This window comes from Eumetopias jubatus, unplaced genomic scaffold (genome assembly GCF_037043125.1).
Source record: "Eumetopias jubatus isolate StellerSeaLion01/CBP00866 unplaced genomic scaffold, mEumJub1_p1.0 scaffold_6, whole genome shotgun sequence".
Lineage (NCBI taxonomy): Eukaryota > Metazoa > Chordata > Mammalia > Carnivora > Otariidae > Eumetopias > Eumetopias jubatus.
Genome location: NW_028274812.1, coordinates 77,949,026 through 77,971,066, shown reverse-complemented (window position 1 = coordinate 77,971,066; position 22,041 = coordinate 77,949,026). Strand labels below are relative to the sequence as shown.

The following is a 22,041-nucleotide window of genomic DNA, read 5'->3' as shown; positions in this document are numbered from 1 at the left end:
AGGTCTTTTCTCAGGTGATAATTTAATTTTTCCAGAGAATTGCCCTTCAGTCTCTTGCTTTGGGGAGATCAGCCTGGCTACTGGAGTTCTGGACCTGTAGGGTGAGAAGGCTAGAGGGTCTCGCTCTCTGCCATGCATAGTTTCCCTTCATATCTCTTTTCACCCCCACTGTGTCTTCCATGCTGCTGTTTATAAGTTTGTTGCTTCCCAGAAGCCATATTTATTAATGGTGTACCTTCTAGTTCCTTTGGGGGCACCCTGGGAATCTAATTGCTGCTTATGTAGATTTTCAAACAGTCTCCCTGTTTTCTGCCTTTGCCCACTCACCCCACCTTCACAATAGCTGATGCCTCCAGTTCCTGACATTTCCTGGGGAGCCCCCGCAGCTTGTTCAGACACTGAGGTTTGACCATCTTCTGCTCTCTAATGCCCCTCACCATTTCTCTCCTCACTTCCTGCATATGTTGCAGTTCAGAGCTATAGATGTCTCTTAGTTTTATTTTTTTTTTAATGGTGTTTCTGGTTCTTTAAAAAAATTCTTGTTTTGTTGATTTTTCAAGATAAAGGAGGAAAAGACATCTTTGCTCTATCATCGTGAAAGTAGAAGTGTTCAGAGCCCTTTGAATACAGGAATGTATTGAATGAATAAAAGAATGTAATGGGAAATGAAGCTAATTCCTTACCCTTGCTTTCACTTCTTTATGACTTTCTATATCTCTATGTATCTTTGCCCTACAGAGTCTATGGAAATTTTTTCAGATAGACTGGGAACTGGCTAGAGGCTTACACATTGATTACACTGTGCTGGATAAATGGCATCTTCTCTGTTTGAGCAATGTTAGTCCCATGGGGATGGTGACAGCACAGCACTGGTATACAGTCTGTCTTTATAGTTTTTGCTAGCAGGAGTTCTAAAGACAGTGTCTGCTCTTATCACAGTCAAGCAAATTCGACTTTGACAAAAGCAAAAGCATTAGAGGGCAACTAACCATGGTCTCATTCATCCTACCTGCTTCTGTGCACCTTGCTTTACCTAGTGATAGTTTATCAGTGGTCTTATCTGGTTGGATAACTTGTGGAAACCTGCCACCTTGCAGGTGACAGGATCCAGTAAGCATGAAGATTCTCCTATTTCCTGGAATTGGCTGGAAACTTACTACTTTATTTTAAACTGGGTGAGCTAGCCATGGGAGACATAAATAGCTGCTAAGCTACTTGGTGATCAACGTAGACAATTTCCCTTTAGTATTTGAATAATCTGCTTGTTGGTAAGAATTCCCCACTGAATGGAAGCTCCCTGGCGTGTCTAGTCAGTTCTTCTCACCCAAGAATTTGAACATTGAGGGGATAATGCAGCAATACAGGATCAGTTAGACCAGGGGTCTTGGGGTCAGGAATAGCCATAGCCATGGCAGGTATCCTAATGGGGCTGATCCTGTGGTGTGGCCTCGGTGTGTTCTTGGCCACCCAGGCATAGAAATTTGTCTTATAAACTGGTTCTTCAGCTTTAATGTGGATTCAAAGCTTCCCACTATAGTGCCACAAATTCCTTTCTTGTTAAGTTGCTAATGTCCATTTGAGTTATTTGTAGTCAAGAACCCAAATTGCACAGACTGTTTGTTCTTGCTATTTCCTGGGAGTATCCCTACCATAAGCAAGGTAATGAGTAACCTAAAGGTAAACATCACCATCCTTAGGCTTTTCTGATGGGTTTTATAGTGTCTGATTTGGATTCTGAAAGCTCCGGGTCCTCATGTTCAAGGTTTAAACTTTGTTCTCTCTCTGTGGAACAGGCATGTGTGGAGTGCACCAGAAATGAAAATGCACACATCTGCACTAAAGGAAAGTATTTACTCCCTTTTCATTTCTTTTCTCCCTCCTTATTCAGGGGAAAAAAAAAAAAAGATTTGGATTTTTAAAATATGTTTTTATTTTATTTTTTATTAAAAAATGTTTGATAAAAACATACATTGTGAAAGTTACTATCTTTTAAGTGTATAGTTGAGTAGTGTTAAGTATTCATTGTTGTAAAACAGATATCCAGAACTTTTTCATCTTGCAGAACTGAAACTCTATACCCATTAAACAACTCCTATTTGTCCCCCCTCCCCGGCCTTGATAACAGTCATTCTGCTTTCCACCCCTGAATTTGACTATGTTAGATACTTCATAGAAGTGAAATTATATAATGTCTGTCCTTTTGTGACTAGCTTATTTCACTTAGTATAATGTCCTCAAGGTTCATCCATGTTGTTGTATTTCTTAGTCCATCAAGGCTGCTATAACAAAATGCCACAGACTGGGTATTTTGCAAACAACAGAAATTTATTTCTCACAGTTCTGGAAGCTGGAAGTCTAAGATCAGGGAGACAGCATAGTTGAGTTCTGATGAAGATGCTCTTCTGGATTGCAGACTGCCAACTTCCTGAAGTGTCCTTCTATAGTGAAAGGGGACAAGAGAGCTCTTTTATGAGGACATTAATCCTGTCCTTGAGGACTCTACCCTCATGGCCTAATCATCTCCTAAAGGTGTTTGGGCATCAGGATTTCGACATATGAATTTTGTCGGGATACAAACATTTAGCCTATAGCATTGAAGCATGTGACAAGATTTCATTTCTTTTTAAGGCTTCCATTGTGTGTATATACTACATTCGGGAGTAGTATGATGGATTGGGTTGCTTCCACCTCTTGGCTGTTGTGAATGGTACTGCTTTGAACATGGGTTTGCAAATATCTCTTTGAGATTCCACTTTCAATTGTTTTGGATATATACATAGAAGTGGGGGGCGCCTGGGTGGCTCAGTTGGTTAAGCGACTGCCTTCGGCTCAGGTCATGATCCTGGAGTCCCGGGATCGAGTCCCACATCGGACTCCCTGCTTGGCAGGGAGTCTGCTTCTCCCTCTGACCCTCTTCCCTCTCATGCTCTCTATCTCTCATTCTCTCTCTCTCTCTCAAATAAATAAATAAAATCTTTAAAAAAAAAAAAAAGAAGTGGGATTGCTGCATCATATGGTAGTTCTATTTTTAATTTTTTGAAGAATCATTGTAGTGGTTATGCCATTTTACAGTCCCATCAGCAGTACACAAGGATTCCAACTTCTCCACATCCCCACCAATACTTGTTCTTTTCTTTTCTTTTCTTTTCTTTTTTGGTTTTATCTTGTTTTGAAAGCAGCCATTCTAATAGGCATGAGGTGGTATCTCACTGTGATTTTGATTTGCATTTCTCTGATGGTTAGTGACTTTGAGTATTTCATATACTTACTGTCCGTTTGTATATCATTTTTGAAGAAATGTCTATTCAAATTCTTTGCCCATTTAAATCAGGTTATTTGATTTTTTTTGTTGTTGAGTTTTAAGAGTTCTTGGTATATTCTGGATATTAACCCCTTAGCAGATATCTAATTTGCAAATATTTTCTCCCATTCTTAGGTTGCCTTTCACTCTGTTGGTTATATTTCTCTGATGAACAAAGTTTTAAAATTTGATGTAGTCCCCATTTGTCTGTTTTTGCTTCTGTTGATTGTGCTTTTGGAGTCATAGCTAAGAAATCATTACTTGCCAAATACAGTGTCATGAAGCTTTCCTCTTATGTTTTCTTCTAGAAGTTTTATAGTTTTGGGTCTTATATTTAGTCTTTAATTCATTTGTAGTTACTTTCTGTATGTGGTATAAGATAAGGGTTCAACTTCATTCATTTGCATGTGGATATCCAGTTTTCCTAGCACTATGTGTTGAAGAAACTGTCCTGTCCCCAGTGAGTGGTCTTGGCACCTTTGTTGAAGATCATTTGATCATATACATGAGGGTTTATTTTTTGGACTCTATTCAGTTACAGTGGTCCCTGTGTCTATCTTTATGCCAGTACCACACTGTTTTGATTACTGTAGCTTTGTAATATGTTTTGAAATCAGGAAATGTGAATCCTCCCAACTTCGTCCTTTTTCAAACTTGTTTTGGCTATTCGGGGTCCCTTGAGATTCCATGTAAATTTTAGTATTTTTTTTTTCTATTTTTGCAAAAAATGCTCTTGGGATTTTGATAGGGATTATGTTGAATCTTTAGATAGTTTTGGGTAGTATTGACATCTTAACAATATTAAATCATCTAATCCATGAACATGGGATGTCTTTCCATTGATATGTGTCTCTATTCGTTTCTTTCAGCATTGTTTCATAGTTTTTAATATACAGTCTTTAACCTCCTTAGTTAGATTTACACCTAAGTGTTTTACTCTTTTGGTATTGTAAATAGAATTATTTTTTAAATTTCCTTTCCCAATTGTTTATTTATTCATGTATAGAGACACAGGTGATCTTTATATGTTGCTTTTTGGTCCTGTGACTTTGTTGAATTTATTAATTATTTTATTAAAAAATGTAGTTAGAAATGGGAATGCAACCAAATTTCATTTAACTGGGTTCACATTAACCAGTTTGTGGACTAACCATCAAAAGGGGAGAAGATAGTGACCATTTAGATAGTCAAGACAAGTTGGTGCCAATACTCAGAATTGGCCATTGGATAATGGTGAGAAGAGATGGGGTGAGGTAGAATATGTGGCTGGAGTTACTCATATAAGTCCTGTCTTACAAGGAAGAGATGACAGTTTGCTGAGAGATAGATGAGAATATTTTTATAGAAAAATAACCATTTTGATCATTTTCCATGGGGCACCTTACAAGATTGTTTATATTTTAAAACTATTGAATTACTATTTTGGTACTTTAGGTGATAGTTGTAGAATGTTAAATTTATACCCAAGCATTGGGTCTACTGCTAATCAATTAAGATTATATTAAAGCTGTTGATGAGTTTGGTTTAAGTAATGACTTGGGGGCCAACTCTGACTGCCTTTCCCCATATTACCTTGGTTAATTAGAGCCTGAAAGTAGACTAGAGATGGGTTAGATTGATCTCAAGGACATGCAGAAAGACAGCAGTGGTTCCTTGTGGCCTCTCCTCTTCTATTCTTTCTTTCCCATCAAAGGAGACAAGGAGATGTGTTAGTGTCTTCTAACCATTGGTGGAGGCTCAGAAGCACACCACAGAACACCTAAATGTATGTAGTTGTATTGTTTCCAAGTGCAGTATTTATGTAAGACTTTTGAGAAGATTGTCTTGGGATAATACATTTTAAGTATGTTTGGGCATCTTTTTGAAGCATGCAGAACCAACTCCCTTAATTATCAGTTTTCAAGTCCCTGATTCATACATATTTTTATTTTTTAAAAATCATATATTTAAATTTGAATATATTGAAGTTGAATATACATATATGTATATATATATATGTCTCCCCATATAAATATAAGAAATGATTTTCAGCCAAAAGTCTCATAAGAAGTTGTTGGAAAGAGATATTTAAAGATGGGGTGCCTGGGTGAGGCAGTCAGTTAAGCATCTGCCTTTGGCTTAGGTCATGATCCAGGGTCCTGGAACGAAGCCCTGAGTCAGGTCCCCTGCTCCTCCTCCCTCTGTCCCCCATCTCATGCGCACTCTCTCACTCTCTATCTCAAATAAATAAATAAAATCTTAAAAAGAGATATTTAAAGAGATTTTCATACTGAATTGGTTATCCAACATTATTATTGTTGCTCTTTCTTTTTTCCCCAGCACTAAAATGAATATGGAAGTAGAGAATATTTGAAAAATGAGAATGAGAAAGGGGGAACAATAAATACTACCCTTCAAATACAACTGCAAACATTTGGTCTATGCATATTATCTTTTCTTACAAGTTGATTTAAATTTTTAAAATCACATTTGTTGATCATACTATATATACCATTTTGTACCCTGCTTTGTTCTCTAACAAAAATAGTTTCCATGTCCTTAAGCTTATTTTTTAGAAGTTGCATCTTCTTCCCTTGGGTGGATTATTATAATTAACTTAATCATTCCCTCAGTGTGGGCTGTTTAGTTTGTTTCCAGTCACTTGAAATAATAGTTTGCAACTGGCAAGCTGTTTTGAAGAATGCATTAAATTGAATGTTATTTCATAAAGTACATTGTCATTTAAGCCCTTCCACTCTTTTTCTTACCCTTAGGGTCATTTTTCTTTCTTTCCTTAAGAGTCTTCTGTCAAATAACAAAAATATTTTGGGGTGTACTGTTATCAAGATATGAAGGGTTATTGTTGGTGGCCCCAGAATCTGGGTTCAAGGTGAAGAAAAAAAATCACTTGGTGAAATGAAAACTAGTAAAAGTTAAAACAAGTTGAGTTTCTCAGGGCTCAGGGGTGCCCAAAGTCATAGAATAAAGATTGCCTATCTGCCCAAAGCAGCATTTGGCTTGAAGATTTTGAGTACATTGCAAAACATTTTTTAATAGCCAAAGAAACACTGGTATATTATGGGGCAGGATGCCTGATTTCCATGAATTTTTAGATTGAACAAGGCTTCAAAGAAATTTCACTTTTACAGGGGCTACCTCAAAATGTATCCTCCAGTGTTCTAGATCAAGGGTTGGACCACCTGGCAAATACTTCAGTCTTTTCAGACCACCAATTCTCTGCTACATCTTCTTTTTTTTTTTTTTTTTGGTTTTCTGTTTTGTTTTCTGACCATTTAAGAATGTCAAACCATGCTTACTCAGAGGCCCCCTCCATAGTTTACTCCCCTTCTAGATGGTCCAATGTTGCCTCCACCTCCCAGAGTTCTTTAGTGGTCACATTTGAGAAACACAGGATTAGCTGATTTCCAAGTCTCCTCTGTGAAAATAAAGTATATCCTCTGGCAGGATGGAGTAGAACATGGTCATAGAATTTTGTCCTATGTTGAAGCCTGACTTGCAGTAATTTTGTGTTACTAGAACTCTGGTTGTTGGAGTCAATAAGGAAAAGAAGAAAAGGAAAGCTAAAGTTTAAAATTTTCATTATTCACGGGAGATTGTGCTCTGTCTCTGTCTCTAAAATATGGATGTTATTTATGTAGGCTTAATGACTACATCATCTACATGATAGTAAGGCAAAGCCCTGAAAGTTACCCCAAACTCATTTTCCTCACCTCAATACCCACTTGGTTACCAAATCCTGTAATTTTTGTCTCCTATGTAATTCCACCCTATTTCTCTCTCAGAACTCAATTCAAATGGGCCTTGTTATTGAGCTTTCTCTAAGTAGGGCTCTGGTTATCACTGCCCCTCCCCTAAGCCCAGCAAACCTGTGCCTCATTCCTATTATGACCTTTATCTCATAGAATTTTTTTTTCATGTCTTTCCCTTCTGAGGTTCCTTGTGTTCACCTCAGCAGGCTCTGTGGCACATTTATCTTAGTCTCTGCATAATGCTAGGAACCCAGAACATACTTACCAAAAATTGGTTATGTGAATGGGTGACTAGCTACACAGATGTTTTCAGCTGAACAGGTAGCTAACCTATTCTGTTGGGTCCCGCCTTGTCAAAGTTCTGAGCATTTGCATTCCCATTTTATTACGAAAAGTCAGTTAAATGTCTCAAGAAGGAAGCTCACTGAACCTTCTTCTAAATTTTACAATGAAATCTATTGGGAAAATCACCTATCCTACAGGTAGAATTTTCTTAAGAAACTTAATTTGAATTTGAAGATTTGTATTCCAAGGCCTCCTGTCTAAAAGATAACTTATCTAATCAAGGAAAATCTTCTTCAGATGGTTTTACTGTAAATAATCTTATATGACATCCTCACAGATACTAGGAAAGGAAAAAATCGAGTGGTGGGGAAGGGGTGATGTAAATTCCTCTTTATCACTTGCTGATCAGCTGTATGCCCAGAAGCATAACAATTTAATTAGATATTCTTTGCGGTTTTATCTCTTTTATATAACTGTAGTTTTTATTCTTCCGTCTATAAATGTTTAATCTCCCATTTTCACCTCACTGAGATGTTTGCTGCAGTATTCTACAGTGATGAATCCCTGGGACGTGTCTTTCATGAAAACGATGGCTTGTGCCGTGAATATTGAAAACCTTCATCCAGACAGGCTCAGGCTGCCTCAGTTGCATGTTTCATGGTGTATCTTAAATAGGGTCCACACTGGAGGTTTTCTTTCGGTTAAAATGTTTCTCTTTCTGAGCCTTAAGCAGTTAGAGTTAATGAAAAGAAAACAAAACTGTTAAGACACTAAGGCCATGTTATTAGTATCAATGTTAACACAATAGAGGAGTGTCAAAAGTGAAAAGTCACTTTCCTCTGCCCGGCTATCTGTGCCCTCCCTTGGACTCCCAAGAGATAGCCTCTCCTGTGAGGTTCTGCTTTGTAGTTTTCTTAGTTATCATCAGTCTGCGCCTATATTCCTGGATTTAAAGCTTTAGACAGCACGTTTTTCTTTGAAAGATGAAGAGAAATCTGCATTCTTAATAGCTTCTCTCATTTCTCCCCCATGTTGATTCACACACACAGCATTGCTAAAGTTTATACATCACATTCTCCTCTGTGACTGTAATAATTATTATAAAATATAATATATAAACATTTATTTTGTTATAAACCTATAAATGCTAATCTCTATAGAGCTGTTTAGTTGTGTGCGCAGTCATAGAGGGGGGTATATTATCCTATTTTACTAAATCCCTGTGGCTTAAAGGAGAATGACATAAATGTAAATATCCACGAGATTCTCTTAATTAATTTTAGCCTCTTAACTACTCTGGGTATTTCCTAAAATGTTATTGCTGGTTCCTTTTCCTATGTTTAACACAAAATTTTTTTTTTCCATTCAATTTCATTTGGTGCTTGGGTAGATACATGTGCTTGCTCTGCCATCTTGTACCAGCATGGTCAGAAATGTTAAACAGGAATTAGGAATTTAAAATCCTCAGCTTTGGGCTTACCCATATTTTTGGTGTTTGGCATAGAAATTGCTGAATGAAGCTGTTTCAGAAAAATACATCTTACATACCCTACCAAGATTGGAACTGTCAACTATTTTTTCCTTCTATACCAAGATTTTATAAAATAGAACATAGCATTCATGGTCTTTAACCACTGCATCAAGATACTCTGCTCAGAGGCTACCCTCAGGCTTGAAAAATTTTAAGAAGGAGCCTCTGCTCATTTTTTTAGCTGCAGCAGCAGTAACACTGGTCATCTTAGAATTTAAGATTTTTTTTTCTTCTTTTGGGTAAACCAAATTTGCTTTGGCTCAGCTAGGACCGATTGCTGCCACCATTTCCTTATAAGCCATGTATTGTTTTTATTCTCCACAGCCTCCTGTTTGGATATGCCCTTGGCATGTAGAAATAATACGGGTCTGTCACTTAATTCTCATTGACGTAGTGTGGGAAGCGATGCAGCGTAGCAGCGTGGCTGCTGTGGGTTTTCCTCACGGTTCTCCTAGGGAACACTGAAAGGGCAAAGAACTTCAAGGTCTTTGTCTCAAATGCTTGTCTAGTCCATAATAGTCTCATCATGGTGTACGGGTAATGTGCTTACGTGAGTTCTGTGGAAGAATGAGGCTATTGTACACTTTACCTGTTGTAGATTTTATCATGAGCTTATAAATTTTCTGACACTGGTCTTCACTTGAACGCAAACAGAAGTATAGGTGACAGAAGCTTTTGTTTTTTCCTTCTTAACGGCTGTTCAGCTTGCTTTATTTTTCTTAAAACTGCAACAGTTAGATAGATGTTCCGTTAGTAATAGTGCTCAGTTATGTTGATACCTACGTAGTCCAGAAATTTCTCTTTTCATAGCACTAGAAACAAAGTGAGTTTTCATCTTTTGTCTTATATGTAATACAAATGTACCAGCTTCTGAAACTGGGCAATTTTATCTTGAATATGCCTTGTATATTTGTTCTCTTCTCCAAAGGTAATATTAACTGATCATTATATTGTATAGTTACAGAAGGTTGATTGTGCTGAAATGTATAATTTGCAGATGTGTATTTACGGACACTTCAGAGAGAGTGTCTTTGACTATAAGGAATTCGTCAAGCCTATTTTGAAGCTTTATAGTGAGTTTTTAAAATACAATGCTTTTAACCTTTGCAGTAGAAACCTTGATATATTTTTAAAAATAGAAGCCTGATAAGTGAAATGAACTTGATAAGAAAACAGATCTTTCTCTTTTATTGGGGAATGCTTAAGGCCATAAGAACTTACATCTTAATAGGATGTGATTTTAAAATTTCTAATACAATTTTACACTTAAATTATTTCAGTCATACTATTTAATTTATTATCTCTAAAAGGAGGTATTAACTAGTAAGAAATCCTAGATTTTAAATTATCGACCACCTACTCTTTGCCTAAATATGACAAAAAAATAACAAAACCTTTTACACTTTGAGATTCATCAGACTTTTAAATATCAAAAAATAAATTTTTTCTTTTAATTTTTAAAAACCCGTTACTCAGATTATGTTACTAGCATGAGATTACCAAAACATGACACATCAGTCATTAATTGGCAAACACAACTCATTCATCCACTTGACAAATATTGGTAACCTGGTGTGTGTCAGGTACTAGTCTAACATTCATTTTTAAAAATTAATGACTTTAAATTATTCCACTTTTAAAGTTAATTACCAAATCTTATATACGTTGCTTTGAAAGGAGTTAATTACCTGAAGTGACAATTTCTTAAACTGTTGGGAGGATCCAATTCAATATTCAGGTAAGAAGCCCCCTAGCCATAGTGATGTTAAAGGCTGAGAAAGTAGGCATTGAACAGGATTATTTCTTGAACCCAGATCAGTGAAATGGCGTTCAACTATTTGGAAATACCTTTGTTGCAAAGAATATTTGTAACAACATTTTCAGTTCATAGGATTTTGCCTAAATTCTGTTAGACCTGTATTATTTGTGACATAGTTTTTCTTATAAAAAACTGTAAAATTTTCCATAAAATTGTATGAAATCTGTAATAGCCTAGAGTCACTAGAAACTTCCAGCTGCCCAGTTGGTATCTTCTTCAGTTAGATGTCTCATACAGTTGCTCCAACTGAATATTTTGAAACAGCTTCAGCCTTCCTCTCACATCTGCTTTTTCTCTTGTCTTTCCTGTCAAGTTACAAAGGTCAGTTCCACAGTTGAGTATGATCCATTCTTCCTCCACAATCTATCTCCAGTCTGTCTACTTTTCTCTGTGTCCATTATCATTGGTCGTGTTCAGGCTGCCACCATCTTACCTGGATTACCACAATACTCTTTTGACTTGTCTCCCTGCTTTTCTTCTCGTTGGCCTGTCTCAGCCATTCTCCACACAGTTAACTTAGCTATTTTCTTTCTTCCTTCCTTCCTTCCTTTCTTTTTTTTTTTTTTTAAGATTTTATCCATTTATTTAGAGAGTGCACACGTGAGCAGGGGAGAGGGGCAGAGGGCAAGGGAGAGAATCTCTAGCAGACCCCCCCCCCCGAGCATGGAGTGCAATGTGGGGCTCGATCCCAGGACCCTGAGATCATGACCTGCGCCGAAATCAAGAGAGGTGGATGCTTAACCGACTGAGCCACCCAGGTGCCCCTAACTTAAATATTTTCTTAAGGGAAACTAGCTCATTCTGCTCCCTTGCTCAGAACCTGTACATGATTTCCTTTTGTACTTAAGATAAAATTCAAATCTCTTTCTTGGTTTGATACAGTCTGGCATATGCTTGTCCCTGTCAGACTTGCCAGCTTCCCTCTTCATCAGTGCTGTTTTCTGTCCTGAATGCCCCTGTCCCATCCCTTTGCTTGGTCAACTCTTCTCCCCCTTCAGATTTCAGCTTAAAAGGTTAAAAGGCCATTTTTGAAGTACGTTTTCTGCTGAGCCTCCCTCTTCAGATGGTTGCTCCTTCTCGTCAGGTCAAGAAGGCTCTCTCTGGTGGTGCACCGTATTAGGCCTGCTCCTAAATTGCAGAGGGAGCTACCACCTGAAGATCTATGGAAGGAGCAGGGAGTTGAAGGCCCGAGGCTGAGATGATTGTGAATTAAAATCAAGCTACCTTCAAAACCACATGAGACTCAACTTGCTAAAGCATTTGAACAAGAGAGTCTCTATACAGAGTGAAATAACTTAAAGATTTTTTCATCATTGAGGCATCCTTTGCCAGAAGCAAATCTCCATTCTCTAAGTCATGGACTCTCATTTAGATTCCTAGACAGGTTTCAAAAATATTTGTGCTGCCATTGGCTCAGCTCAGCAGCGGATTCATTGGGGCTCAGTGACTGATATACAGGGTGCCCCATACCTGGTTTCCTCTTGGCCAAGAAGCATCACAGAGTCCAAAAAGCATTGATTTCAATGTCAATGAGAATTGGCCCCAAATCTTAGCTCTTTCACGGATTGCCTGTTAAGCTTGGGCAAAATATTTTTTTGCTCCAAACCAGTCTCCAACCTGGTGGTCTGTGGTGGGGATTAAATGAAGTACTGATTATAAGGCACCTGGCACAGAGCAAATGGCTACAAATGATTTTGATCAGTGTCTGCTTACATTTATCCTTCGGATTTATCCTTCAGATAAAGTGATCAAAGGGACTTCTACCAAATTTTAAGACTGCTCTACCTCAACTTAGAAACCATAGAGTTATATCTAGGCAAACATTTGAAAAGAAACAATTGATGAACACATTGACCAGAATTCCTTGTTGGTCTCTCTTGTGAAAGTGGGAAGAAAAAAATGATTCTGTGTCTGAGGCAAAGATAAATGTTACAGAGGATATAGTTTCCTCTAGGTTTATTTGATCTTTTTATTCTCTCTGAAGACATAGTCTGAAATAATGTGGAAAACTTCAAAAGCAGAATAGAAGCACTTGTACTGACACATGGAGACTTTTATGGCTTTCTGTTTACCCAGTGATTTTTTTTTTTTTAAATCCCTAGATAACAAAATACAAAGAATGGAATTGGGAGTCAGCCTTTCATATTGAAGCACTAGAAGTAAAATCTTTGATCACAGTGATTTCACACAAATAAATGTTAGTTTGGCCCAAGAGGGAAAGGGAACGTGTTCCGATTTCACTGGTCTTGTCAGTGTTTTACATTTTAATCCTATCACAGGCCTTGCATTAAAAACATGGTACACGCATCGTCATCCTCAGAGAAATTTTTATGCTCAAGCAGAGCAAATCCAGTAGATTTATGTAGCCCTTCCCTGGCCTGCATGTTGCAATGGTACATTTTCTTGTTTCCATAAAGAATTTTTCAAAAGCACCAAATACTGATAATTGTTTGCTTTTTTTTTCTTTTCTCTTCCTCTTTTTTCTAGGATTATGACAGTTTTTTTGAAGCAAAGGAAAGCAACACGGTCTATTCATTCTTAGGCCTGAAACCACGATTGGCATCAAAGGTAGGTAAATCTTTTCTTGTTTTAAAATTCATCTTTCTTGAATTGTCTCTAGGGGTTGAGATTGAAGGTGTTAGAGGAATGCATGTGTAAGTCTCCTAAATTTTTAAATTTCACTCGCTCAAATGCACAGTCAGTGACTGCCCGCTGTAAAAATGCACAAAGAAGCCCAGGGTATTTTCCTCCAATTTTCAGTTGTTGTATATTAGAGTTTGTTTTTATCTATCATTTATTTTATTTAAAATCTACACCCCCCCTTCTTCCAAGAAGAATTTAAGGTAGTACGTGCTTTCTGTTTTAAAGTGCAAGTTTACATTACTTAACATTTTTTGAAATAGCAGAATCAAAGCCATATCTTTAAGGTTTTTTGCACATTTAATTCCTTTACATTGGAAGGGAGATGGTCTGTAATAATAAATGGTCAACCTTGAAAAAAAACACTATAATTCCTAAACTAAATCAAAATGTTTTTTGAAGCTACTTTATTATGTTATATGTCTTTGATGGAACATAAAAGGCTCAAGCTTTTCTAATATTTAGACCAGAAGTTATATGTATTATTACAAGTTTGTGAAGCGTATAGATTCACTTTCAAAATAAAAACAGAATTTCTTTATTAAATAAGGTAATATTTTGATTATTTTCCCCTTTAAAAATATTATTTTCTTCTGATTATGAAAGTAGCCTTATTTAGGAAAGGTTCATTTAGGAAAATACCAAAGTATAGAGTAGAAAATAAAAATCAGTAGAAAATAAAATTCCACCACCCAGAGATAAGCATATTAACTTTTTTGGGGGTATTTTCTTGTTATCTTTATATACAAGGCAGTTGAGGTTTTGGCTATATTTCAAATTGAAACTGAATTCTAAAGTATCTATTTTTAACACTGAATTGAAATGAAAGTACATTACTGGGTACTTTGATGTCTGTCAGCAATAGGTCTTTTGAGACTAAGGATCTGTACCATTTCTGGAACACCTATGGGAGGAAAGCAGAGACTATCAATAAAATAAATTATACACCAGCACCCGCAGTTCATAGCTGATGTGAAATCTTGCTTTGTTTTTACATTACTAAGTCCACAGATGGTTGTGGGTGGTTTCCATGCATATGTTTTAAACAGTGGCAAAACCCACACATATAATATTTAAAGGTTCTTACAACTATTTTTATAAAGATGGAACATTGGAATACTTGTTAGGAAAATTGTAGTATTTTTATAACATATTTCATCCAAAGATATTAAACAATCCAGATTTATCTTCAAAGACCTGGAAAAAACATGGGTAGGAGTAATCTAAAGGATGCATAAATCTAGTGGACATCATTATCTATGCAAAAACCTTAAAAAAAAAATACTGTGTGCTTGCCATCTTTGTTCTCATTTTTCCCTGAAGATGTAGATTCCTTAGAGACTCTGAAGGCTGATTTTTTTACTCTTTAAAAATATTTATTCTCTCATAAATTTCCCAGGAAGCCTATAATCCATAAAATATGCATTTTCACATGACTTATGGTCACAGTATTAAAGTTGGTCTTCTGATGCCGCTGACAACTACTTGATTTCAGTAGACCATTCCAAGGGCATTAAAGGCTCTGGGCAACCCCACCCATTCAGCGCACCATATTCCAGCCCCTAAGTCAGTGGAACCAGAGTGGAAGTCCTTGGTGCCAGAGTGTTTGTGCAACCCCCTCTCATGAATCATTCAGGGCTGTAAGGGTTAATAGCAACTAACACTTTGCATAGGAGAAAGGTGAAAATATGTTTAAGAGCAATTCAGCTTCCCCTCCCCCCCCCACTTACTAATTTTTTTACCTTGGTAGTATGTATCCACAATCCACACTCAAAGGCCTAGACAGAGTATTCACATGTATAACGTACTAAAAGATGGAAGCCCCCTTTTCTCCTTTCCTTTCCCTCACTCTCTGCAGTATACGTACATAAACAATAGGGCTAGAAAGCCTGCCAACGAACATATAAACACCATTAGCATCTGTAATTGCTCATACACAGTGAGGAGAGAGTAGAGAGATGGTAGAAGAGCGTTCACAAGCCCAACAGGCCCAGGTATAAGGTAGACTCTGGGCAGTTCTCAAAAATGGACAGGGCAGAGGAAGATAAGAGGTCACCAAATGGTGGCCTATAGGCCACATTGGCTCTGGATGCATCTCTCCTACACAGAACTTTGAAAAGAATTTAAATGGGTTGCTAATATTTAAAATACAGATTTCTCACTTTTCTCAAGAAATTGAAAGTATGGAAATCCTGGGGGAGCCCACTTCCTCCTTTGGCTGGTTGGAGCCAGTAGAAGCCAACCCACCATGGTACATACCTAAGAGAAAAGGAGGCCTTTTCACCAATAATTTTCAGGTAGAAAATCATCAAGTTTGTTGTTTAGTTAGACTTAAATCAGGGCCTGGAGCAGAAGTTTCTGCTTTGGGATCCCTGCCTTTCAGGGGTGATATTCGAAATACTGTAACAGCCAGAGCTAGCTTGAGCATGTCTCGGAAGTCCCCCCCTCCAAACCCCGCCATGGCAGGTATCTGTTTAGTGGCTGAAACATGGAGCTTTCCTGGGAGGAGGACCAGAGGTGGCCCTGGGGGAATTGGGGCAGCAGCTTATTTACCAAGAATTTTGGCCATACTGGTGCTGTTCTTCAGCTCTGGTTGCCCTCCATAGGCCCCAAGTGAAGTACCTACACACACCCCACTCGCCTGGGTACGAGGGGAACAGTGCCTCTGAGAGGGGTCTCAACAGTCATTGGAAACATGTGGCTTCCTTTCCACTTTGACATTTGGCAGGTTGGGTGGCTATGATTGAAATCTGTGCTGCTCCTGAAACCTAGGATTTGCTGTCATCAATCACATGGGGGTGATTTATTGTGATTTCCAACATCTCCATTCCTGACATTTAAAGTACCATCGCCAGGCTGAATTTTCTTGTCAACCCAATGCAACAGCTGACCTTTTTTTTTTTTTTCTTTTTTTAAATTAATAGGCAGAACCTTAGAGAAGACAAGTGGAAGATAACGGAGATGCATTTTGGAGTGCCCCCTGGTACTCAGCACATACCTGCTTACCTAATGCGTCACTGTGACTAAAGCCACGTGCATCATCAGTAACTTTGCTTGCCATGGAAAAGGTGTTTTTGGAAGACATGGGTATAATGGGATTGCATGATTGCTTTAAACCAAATCAGGACTGTGGTGGTTTTTTTCTTATTTTCAGGGTTGCCTGCAGTTGCCTCATTCACCTGGAGGTACTCTAACCTGTTACAGGTGTGCTTCCTTAATGACTAAAAGATAAATGGGTAGCACTATTGGAAAGGAAATGTTGGATCTGCCCTAGGTTGTAGCTGATGCCAGTATTGCTCAGACCTGCCTCTCTTTAAGCAGCCTGGGTTGTATCCTTGAAATTAGTTTGCCGGACTATTAGAATCTTTTGATCAGACAGAAAAAAAGCAATGCTGGTTGACAAAGGGCTGAAGATTTTTGCTGCAAAAGTCACAACCATCACTATTCTAGTGCTTTGTAATAGCACCTATAGAAAAAGATGTTCTAGCCTCCTTTGGCAGTGGACACTCTTATTTCCATAAATCCTCCAGACTCCTACAGATGTTTCCAAAAATCACTGTCGCAACATGTGTGATCAGGACCAAGTTACAGGGATAAAAATAGTTGGTGTTTTGGAAAAGAAAGCGTTCTTCATCTCTTGCAAGGGAAAAGTTTCATTTAAATGTAAAAGACAACGTAAAAGGTATATTTTAGGAGGTGAACTAATTAAATAGTAAATTTAGAGGGAAATGATCTGACTCCTATCTGAAGGGATTTTCAGCTCTAGCAACTTATTTATGCACAAGTAACATATTTTTAAATGCAGCTTCCCTAACAGGTGCTTATTCTATTTTGTGAATGGATTATATATATATATATTTTTTTTTTTTTGAGAAAGGAAGATCTTGGTTAGATATCTTTTGTGAGCCCTTGATGAGGCATATGAAAAGATACTAATATTGGGGTACAGTTTCATTTTTTTCCTCGGTTGCTTTTCACCGGACCTCTAACGGCTTGCTCTTATTTCTGGCCAATGTACAGTCCCAGATTTTTCAGAGTACTGCAGATACATGTTCCCATTCTATACATGGATACCGGTGAGCTTTCAGAGCAGTGTATATGAGAAAGGGGCTGTCAGAGAATATCTCTGAATTGTACTTGGCACGCAGAATCTCTACTCCCTTTGGACCAGATGCTGAACATGTCGACTTCCTTCGGGCAGAGACTACTTTTCTCCATCCTTGTCCCTGCTTATGGTCTTTAGAGTGTGTAGTTGCCATACATAAACAGTCCTGAATAGGATAAATTCTTAGAGGGTTGCCTAAAATATTCTGCTTTTCTCAGCATCTTGATACTGGACCTGCCGTTCAGATGCTGAGCAGGATGTAAGAAATTGAAAGGACATAAGAAAGAAAGCCCTGTCCCCCAAGTTCTCTCACCCTCCACTAAGTAAATGCCGACCGCTCTGAAGGACTGGTCGGATGCGGACGCTGAAATCCCAGCCTGAGATTTGCAGCCCAGGACTACAACCAGAGGAAGAACATGCCACAGATTTCAACTTGACTGGAACCGATACATGATCCACAGTTTTCTCTCCAAGGAAAGCTGTTGTGAAATCATGGGTATTACTGCTTAGTTGGCATTAAATAAGATCCAGGTCAAATTCCATTTGAGAAATCCCAGGGACTATCCAGGAAACTTTTACTTTGAACTGGATATTGTGTTTGAGTAAATGTGTCTTCTGATAAGACTTAGAATTTCATTTGCAGATACAACAATTTTAAAAATTTAATGCTACAGTGATCTAACTTACATTTAATCTGCTCTTGCTGATGAGCACCAAGAGCCAACTTGGTAAGATTGAGGCCTTGCAAGTTAAATTCTGGGGTTGGGGGATCAACATGATACTTGCTAGACAAAGATAGCTGTTCAGATTTGTTCATCTTAAAGCTTTTGCATTACTGTGGTTATCGTAGGACCAGAATGGTTCTTCTAAACAGACTAGATGGATGATTTTGCTAAATTGCTACCAGTCGCACATCGTCTTCCCCTCAGCTCATTATTATTATTATCATTATTTTAAAATCAGCATAGAAATAGGAGAGACCAGCCCTGGCTGGTACTGTGCTTGTTATGAGTGAGGTAGAAGCACACTGTGTGGCATTTGCTGCAATACCCAGGCTCTGCAGAGTACTGACATTTTGCCCTCTGGGAACACATTGTGTTTAGAGAATGCTGTCTCTTTTCCTTGTACTGTTTTACCAGCTAAATTCCAAACATGTAATGATTTCCTGTTCCTTTCTTTAACTAGCTGCCTTTAGATTTGAATATTCACAGTCTTAAAAACCTAGGAAAGAACTAGGTGGGAGTTACAGATGTAGATGTAATATCAAAGGCATTTCATGACAGAATTTTTATTTCCTGTAGTAGGCTTATTGGGACAAAGGAAATGTGCTGCTAAAAATAAAATTATGCCAGTTTAAAATTAGATAAAATACAGAGTGCCATCCTGCTAGGTATATGCAGACCAAAAGAAAATTTAGTTGGGGAAATACTTATTTTTCCAAATTCTGGTGTTCTGTTAAAATCAAAGAGGAGAAAAGGAAGATTTTTTTCTCTCTCAGGCTCTAATGTATTTTAGATTTGTTTCTGTTTTATAGATTTCTCCAGACACCTAGCTGTTTTTGTATTACATGAATTTAAAAATGAACTAAATTTATTTTTGTCTTCTGTTATTGAAAGGTACCAAAGCCTCTTTCTGTTTGTTTTTTTTTTAATTTGGTTTTGCTATGTAGGGTTTTGCTTTTTCTAGAAATACTTTTCATTTAACAGCATTTCTTAAGTGTCAGGGCCCACTTTGATGTGCACAATTGTTTTTAGATTTCAGTGTGTATGCGTTTGTCTCTAAAGGTACTGGTGCAATCTCAGATTTTATATTCAGCATTAAAGAGAAATAAATTCCAGAAAACACATAGTCTGAAAATGGAGTGTTTGTTCCCTACCATATCTTAATACCTTTTCTAATTTTAGTTCTGTGTTTGCTTGAAACCTTCCTGTTTAGTTGGGATGTTATACTTATACTCCCACTCATGAATCTCATACCCGAATGCTGCAGATTAGTTGTAAAAACGCGGACGGATCATTTGCCCATTAGAGGGGACAAACATGTATGTGGTCCTGTGTTGCATGTGTGTTGGAGGTGATCACAGAATGCTCTCAGGCAGTGACCAGGGCCAAGGAAGCATTAAATCTCTGTTTCCCTTCGTGGGTTCCAATAGATGATTGTGGTTTCCTGAGTACACCGAAGCCATGGACTGGTGGATTTGTTCCCTTAATTGGGTGCAAAAACCCAAGTACAGTGTAGCTGCCACCCTTAGATAGCAGGGCCCCCCTTGAGGCAGCCCTCTCTGAAAACAGAAGACACTTCTGAAGGCAGAGTCGGAGGCTGATCTTGTCACTGAACTATTTCAGACCTTAAACACCAAGACCGAAGGAGGGTAAAGGAGGAGATAAAAGAGAACAGGCTGTAAGTCTGAAGGAAATGTGCTAAATTGTGAAACCAAACAAGCCAGGTAATCACTGCCCACTTATACCCCAGATTTTCAGTTTTCCTAGTTCTTCTAGAAATGCAGGTCAGGTTGGTTTGGTCATCCTTTCAATAAGCATGTGTTGAGCTCCTGGAATGTAATGGGTACTGTCTGAGCAGGACAGCAGTCTCTATCCTGAAGAAGGAGAAAAACAGAATCAAGGGCAGCAGTTACTGCTGAGTGATGAATGATAGAGTTGAGGTCAGTTCGTGGCGCTCCGTTCGTCATCCGGAGAGACGTTATGTGTAATCTTTGTTTGTTACAACCCTTCCAGGCTTTAAAATTATTTCATGCAATGGAATATATATGCATACATCTATACACACACACTAAAATATAAAGAGTAATAAACCCCTGTGTGCCTGCCACCAGCTCATTGCCTTTTCTTTGAGGCACTGAGGGCTCTTCTTGGGCCCTCTCCCATCCCTGTTTGAGAGTGGGAGCCCCTCTCCTGAACTCTGTGGATCATAGCCTTTCTCTCCTTTATCATTTTACCTCCTTTATCATATGTACTTTAAATAATAATAATAAGTGGCATATAAACTGTATTCTTCTGTCACTTTATGTTCATTGCGGTTGGGCATTATCATTTTGTAACAAATGTCCTGGTTTATTTTCATGGCTAAGTACTACTTCATTGTATGACTGTATCACAGTTTTTCCCTTCTCCTGTCGCTGGATATTGAACTGCATCTTTCTTTGAAATAGAAAAAGGCAGTGTTGCTATGAACATTCTTTTATATGACTTCTGGTGCACATAACCAAGACTGGATGTATACCTTGAATAGAACTGCTGTGTCGTACAATAAAGCACATTATCAACTCTTAACAGATAAGGCCAAATTGTTTTCCAAAGTCATGGTACCAGCTTACAGTTTAACTGGTATCCTAGAATTTTCAGTACTCTAGATCCTCGCCAACGTTCGGGATCATCAGAATCAAATTTTTGCCAAGCCGAAAAATGTAAAATGGTATCTCATTCTGGTTTCATTTTGCACATATTTGATTACTAATAAATTGAACATGTTTTATTATGGTAATTCCTAAGTAGGAATTTGGAAATTCTTCTTTGTGTCTCTTACCTTTTTTTCTATTGTTCTGTTTTTTAATTATTAATTTTTAAAGTTCTTAATACTTAACCTTTTATCGGTTAATGCTTATTTAACTATTAAAGAGAAACTATATTTAGAGTAGAAAAATCTTCTGAAGCAACTTCCAGAAGTATGAAAAGCATGTGAAACTTTCTTCTATTTGGAGAAAATAAAGTTAAATGCATATATTGTGTGTTCTTACTGTGTGCTGATTTTCAGCTTGTCAGCATATTATCCCAGAGAAGATGTACTTTGGAAAACCCTCTATGCTCTAGCAGGGTTCTTTCTTTGAAGCTATTTTAAGGCTCATCAATTCTAGTTATTTGGTAGGAGATTGTCACATTTGGTTTTCTGCTATAAAATTTTATCGAAAGGAAATCTTTATATAGACTACATGTTTATATATGCACATTTCCTTAGTTTACCAACATGTCATAGACTCACACAAGGACAAAATGATGTTACACTGAAAAGGACATGAAAAAAGTTCACTTAAGTCATAGGAGATTGTTTTGAACCTATACTCGTAATTAAATAATCCTTAAGCTGAATGAGCTAGATCTGTAGTCTGCGAATATAATCCAGTGTGCTGTGCCGATAGCATGTTTTCATGTGTGTGAACTGACTGGTGGGTATAAGAATGAGAAACTACAATGCAGTCTTACCTTCTGAGGCTCCTGCTGCCCAGGGACAGCATTTTTAATAGACTAAGGACCCTGGCGTACTAGAAGACTTATTATGAAAGAAAGAATGTAAAATATCTTATTAATATTTTTTATATTGGGGCGCCTGGGTGGCCCAGTCGTTAAGCGTCTGCCTTCGGCTCAGGTCATGATCCCAGAGTCCTGGGATCGAGCCCCGCATTGGGCTCCCTGCTCGGCGGGAAGCCTGCTTCTCCCTCTCCCACTCCCCCTGCTTGGGTTCCCTCTCTGGCTGTCTTTCTCTCTGTCAAATAAATAAAATCTTTAAAAAAAATAATTTTTAAATGATCATATTTTAGATATATTGGGTTAAATTAAATAGTAAAACAAATGTCACCTTTTTTAATGTGGCCACTGT

General features: G+C 37.8%; 1 protein-coding gene across 1 annotated transcript in view; it reads left to right on the top strand.

Annotated features, from left to right (window-relative positions):
- The window catches only part of SH3BGRL2 (SH3 domain binding glutamate rich protein like 2), a 58,858-nt gene extending 39,582 nt beyond the window's left edge, over window positions 1–19,276 (top strand). The window contains exons 3-4 of the mRNA XM_028108093.2: window positions 13,173–13,253; window positions 16,250–19,276. Of these exons, the coding sequence (XP_027963894.1) occupies window positions 13,173–13,253; window positions 16,250–16,261 (93 nt within the window). The 3' untranslated portion in view covers window positions 16,262–19,276. The remainder of the gene's footprint in view (window positions 1–13,172; window positions 13,254–16,249) is intronic.
- Window positions 19,277–22,041: the final 2,765 nt, after the last annotated feature.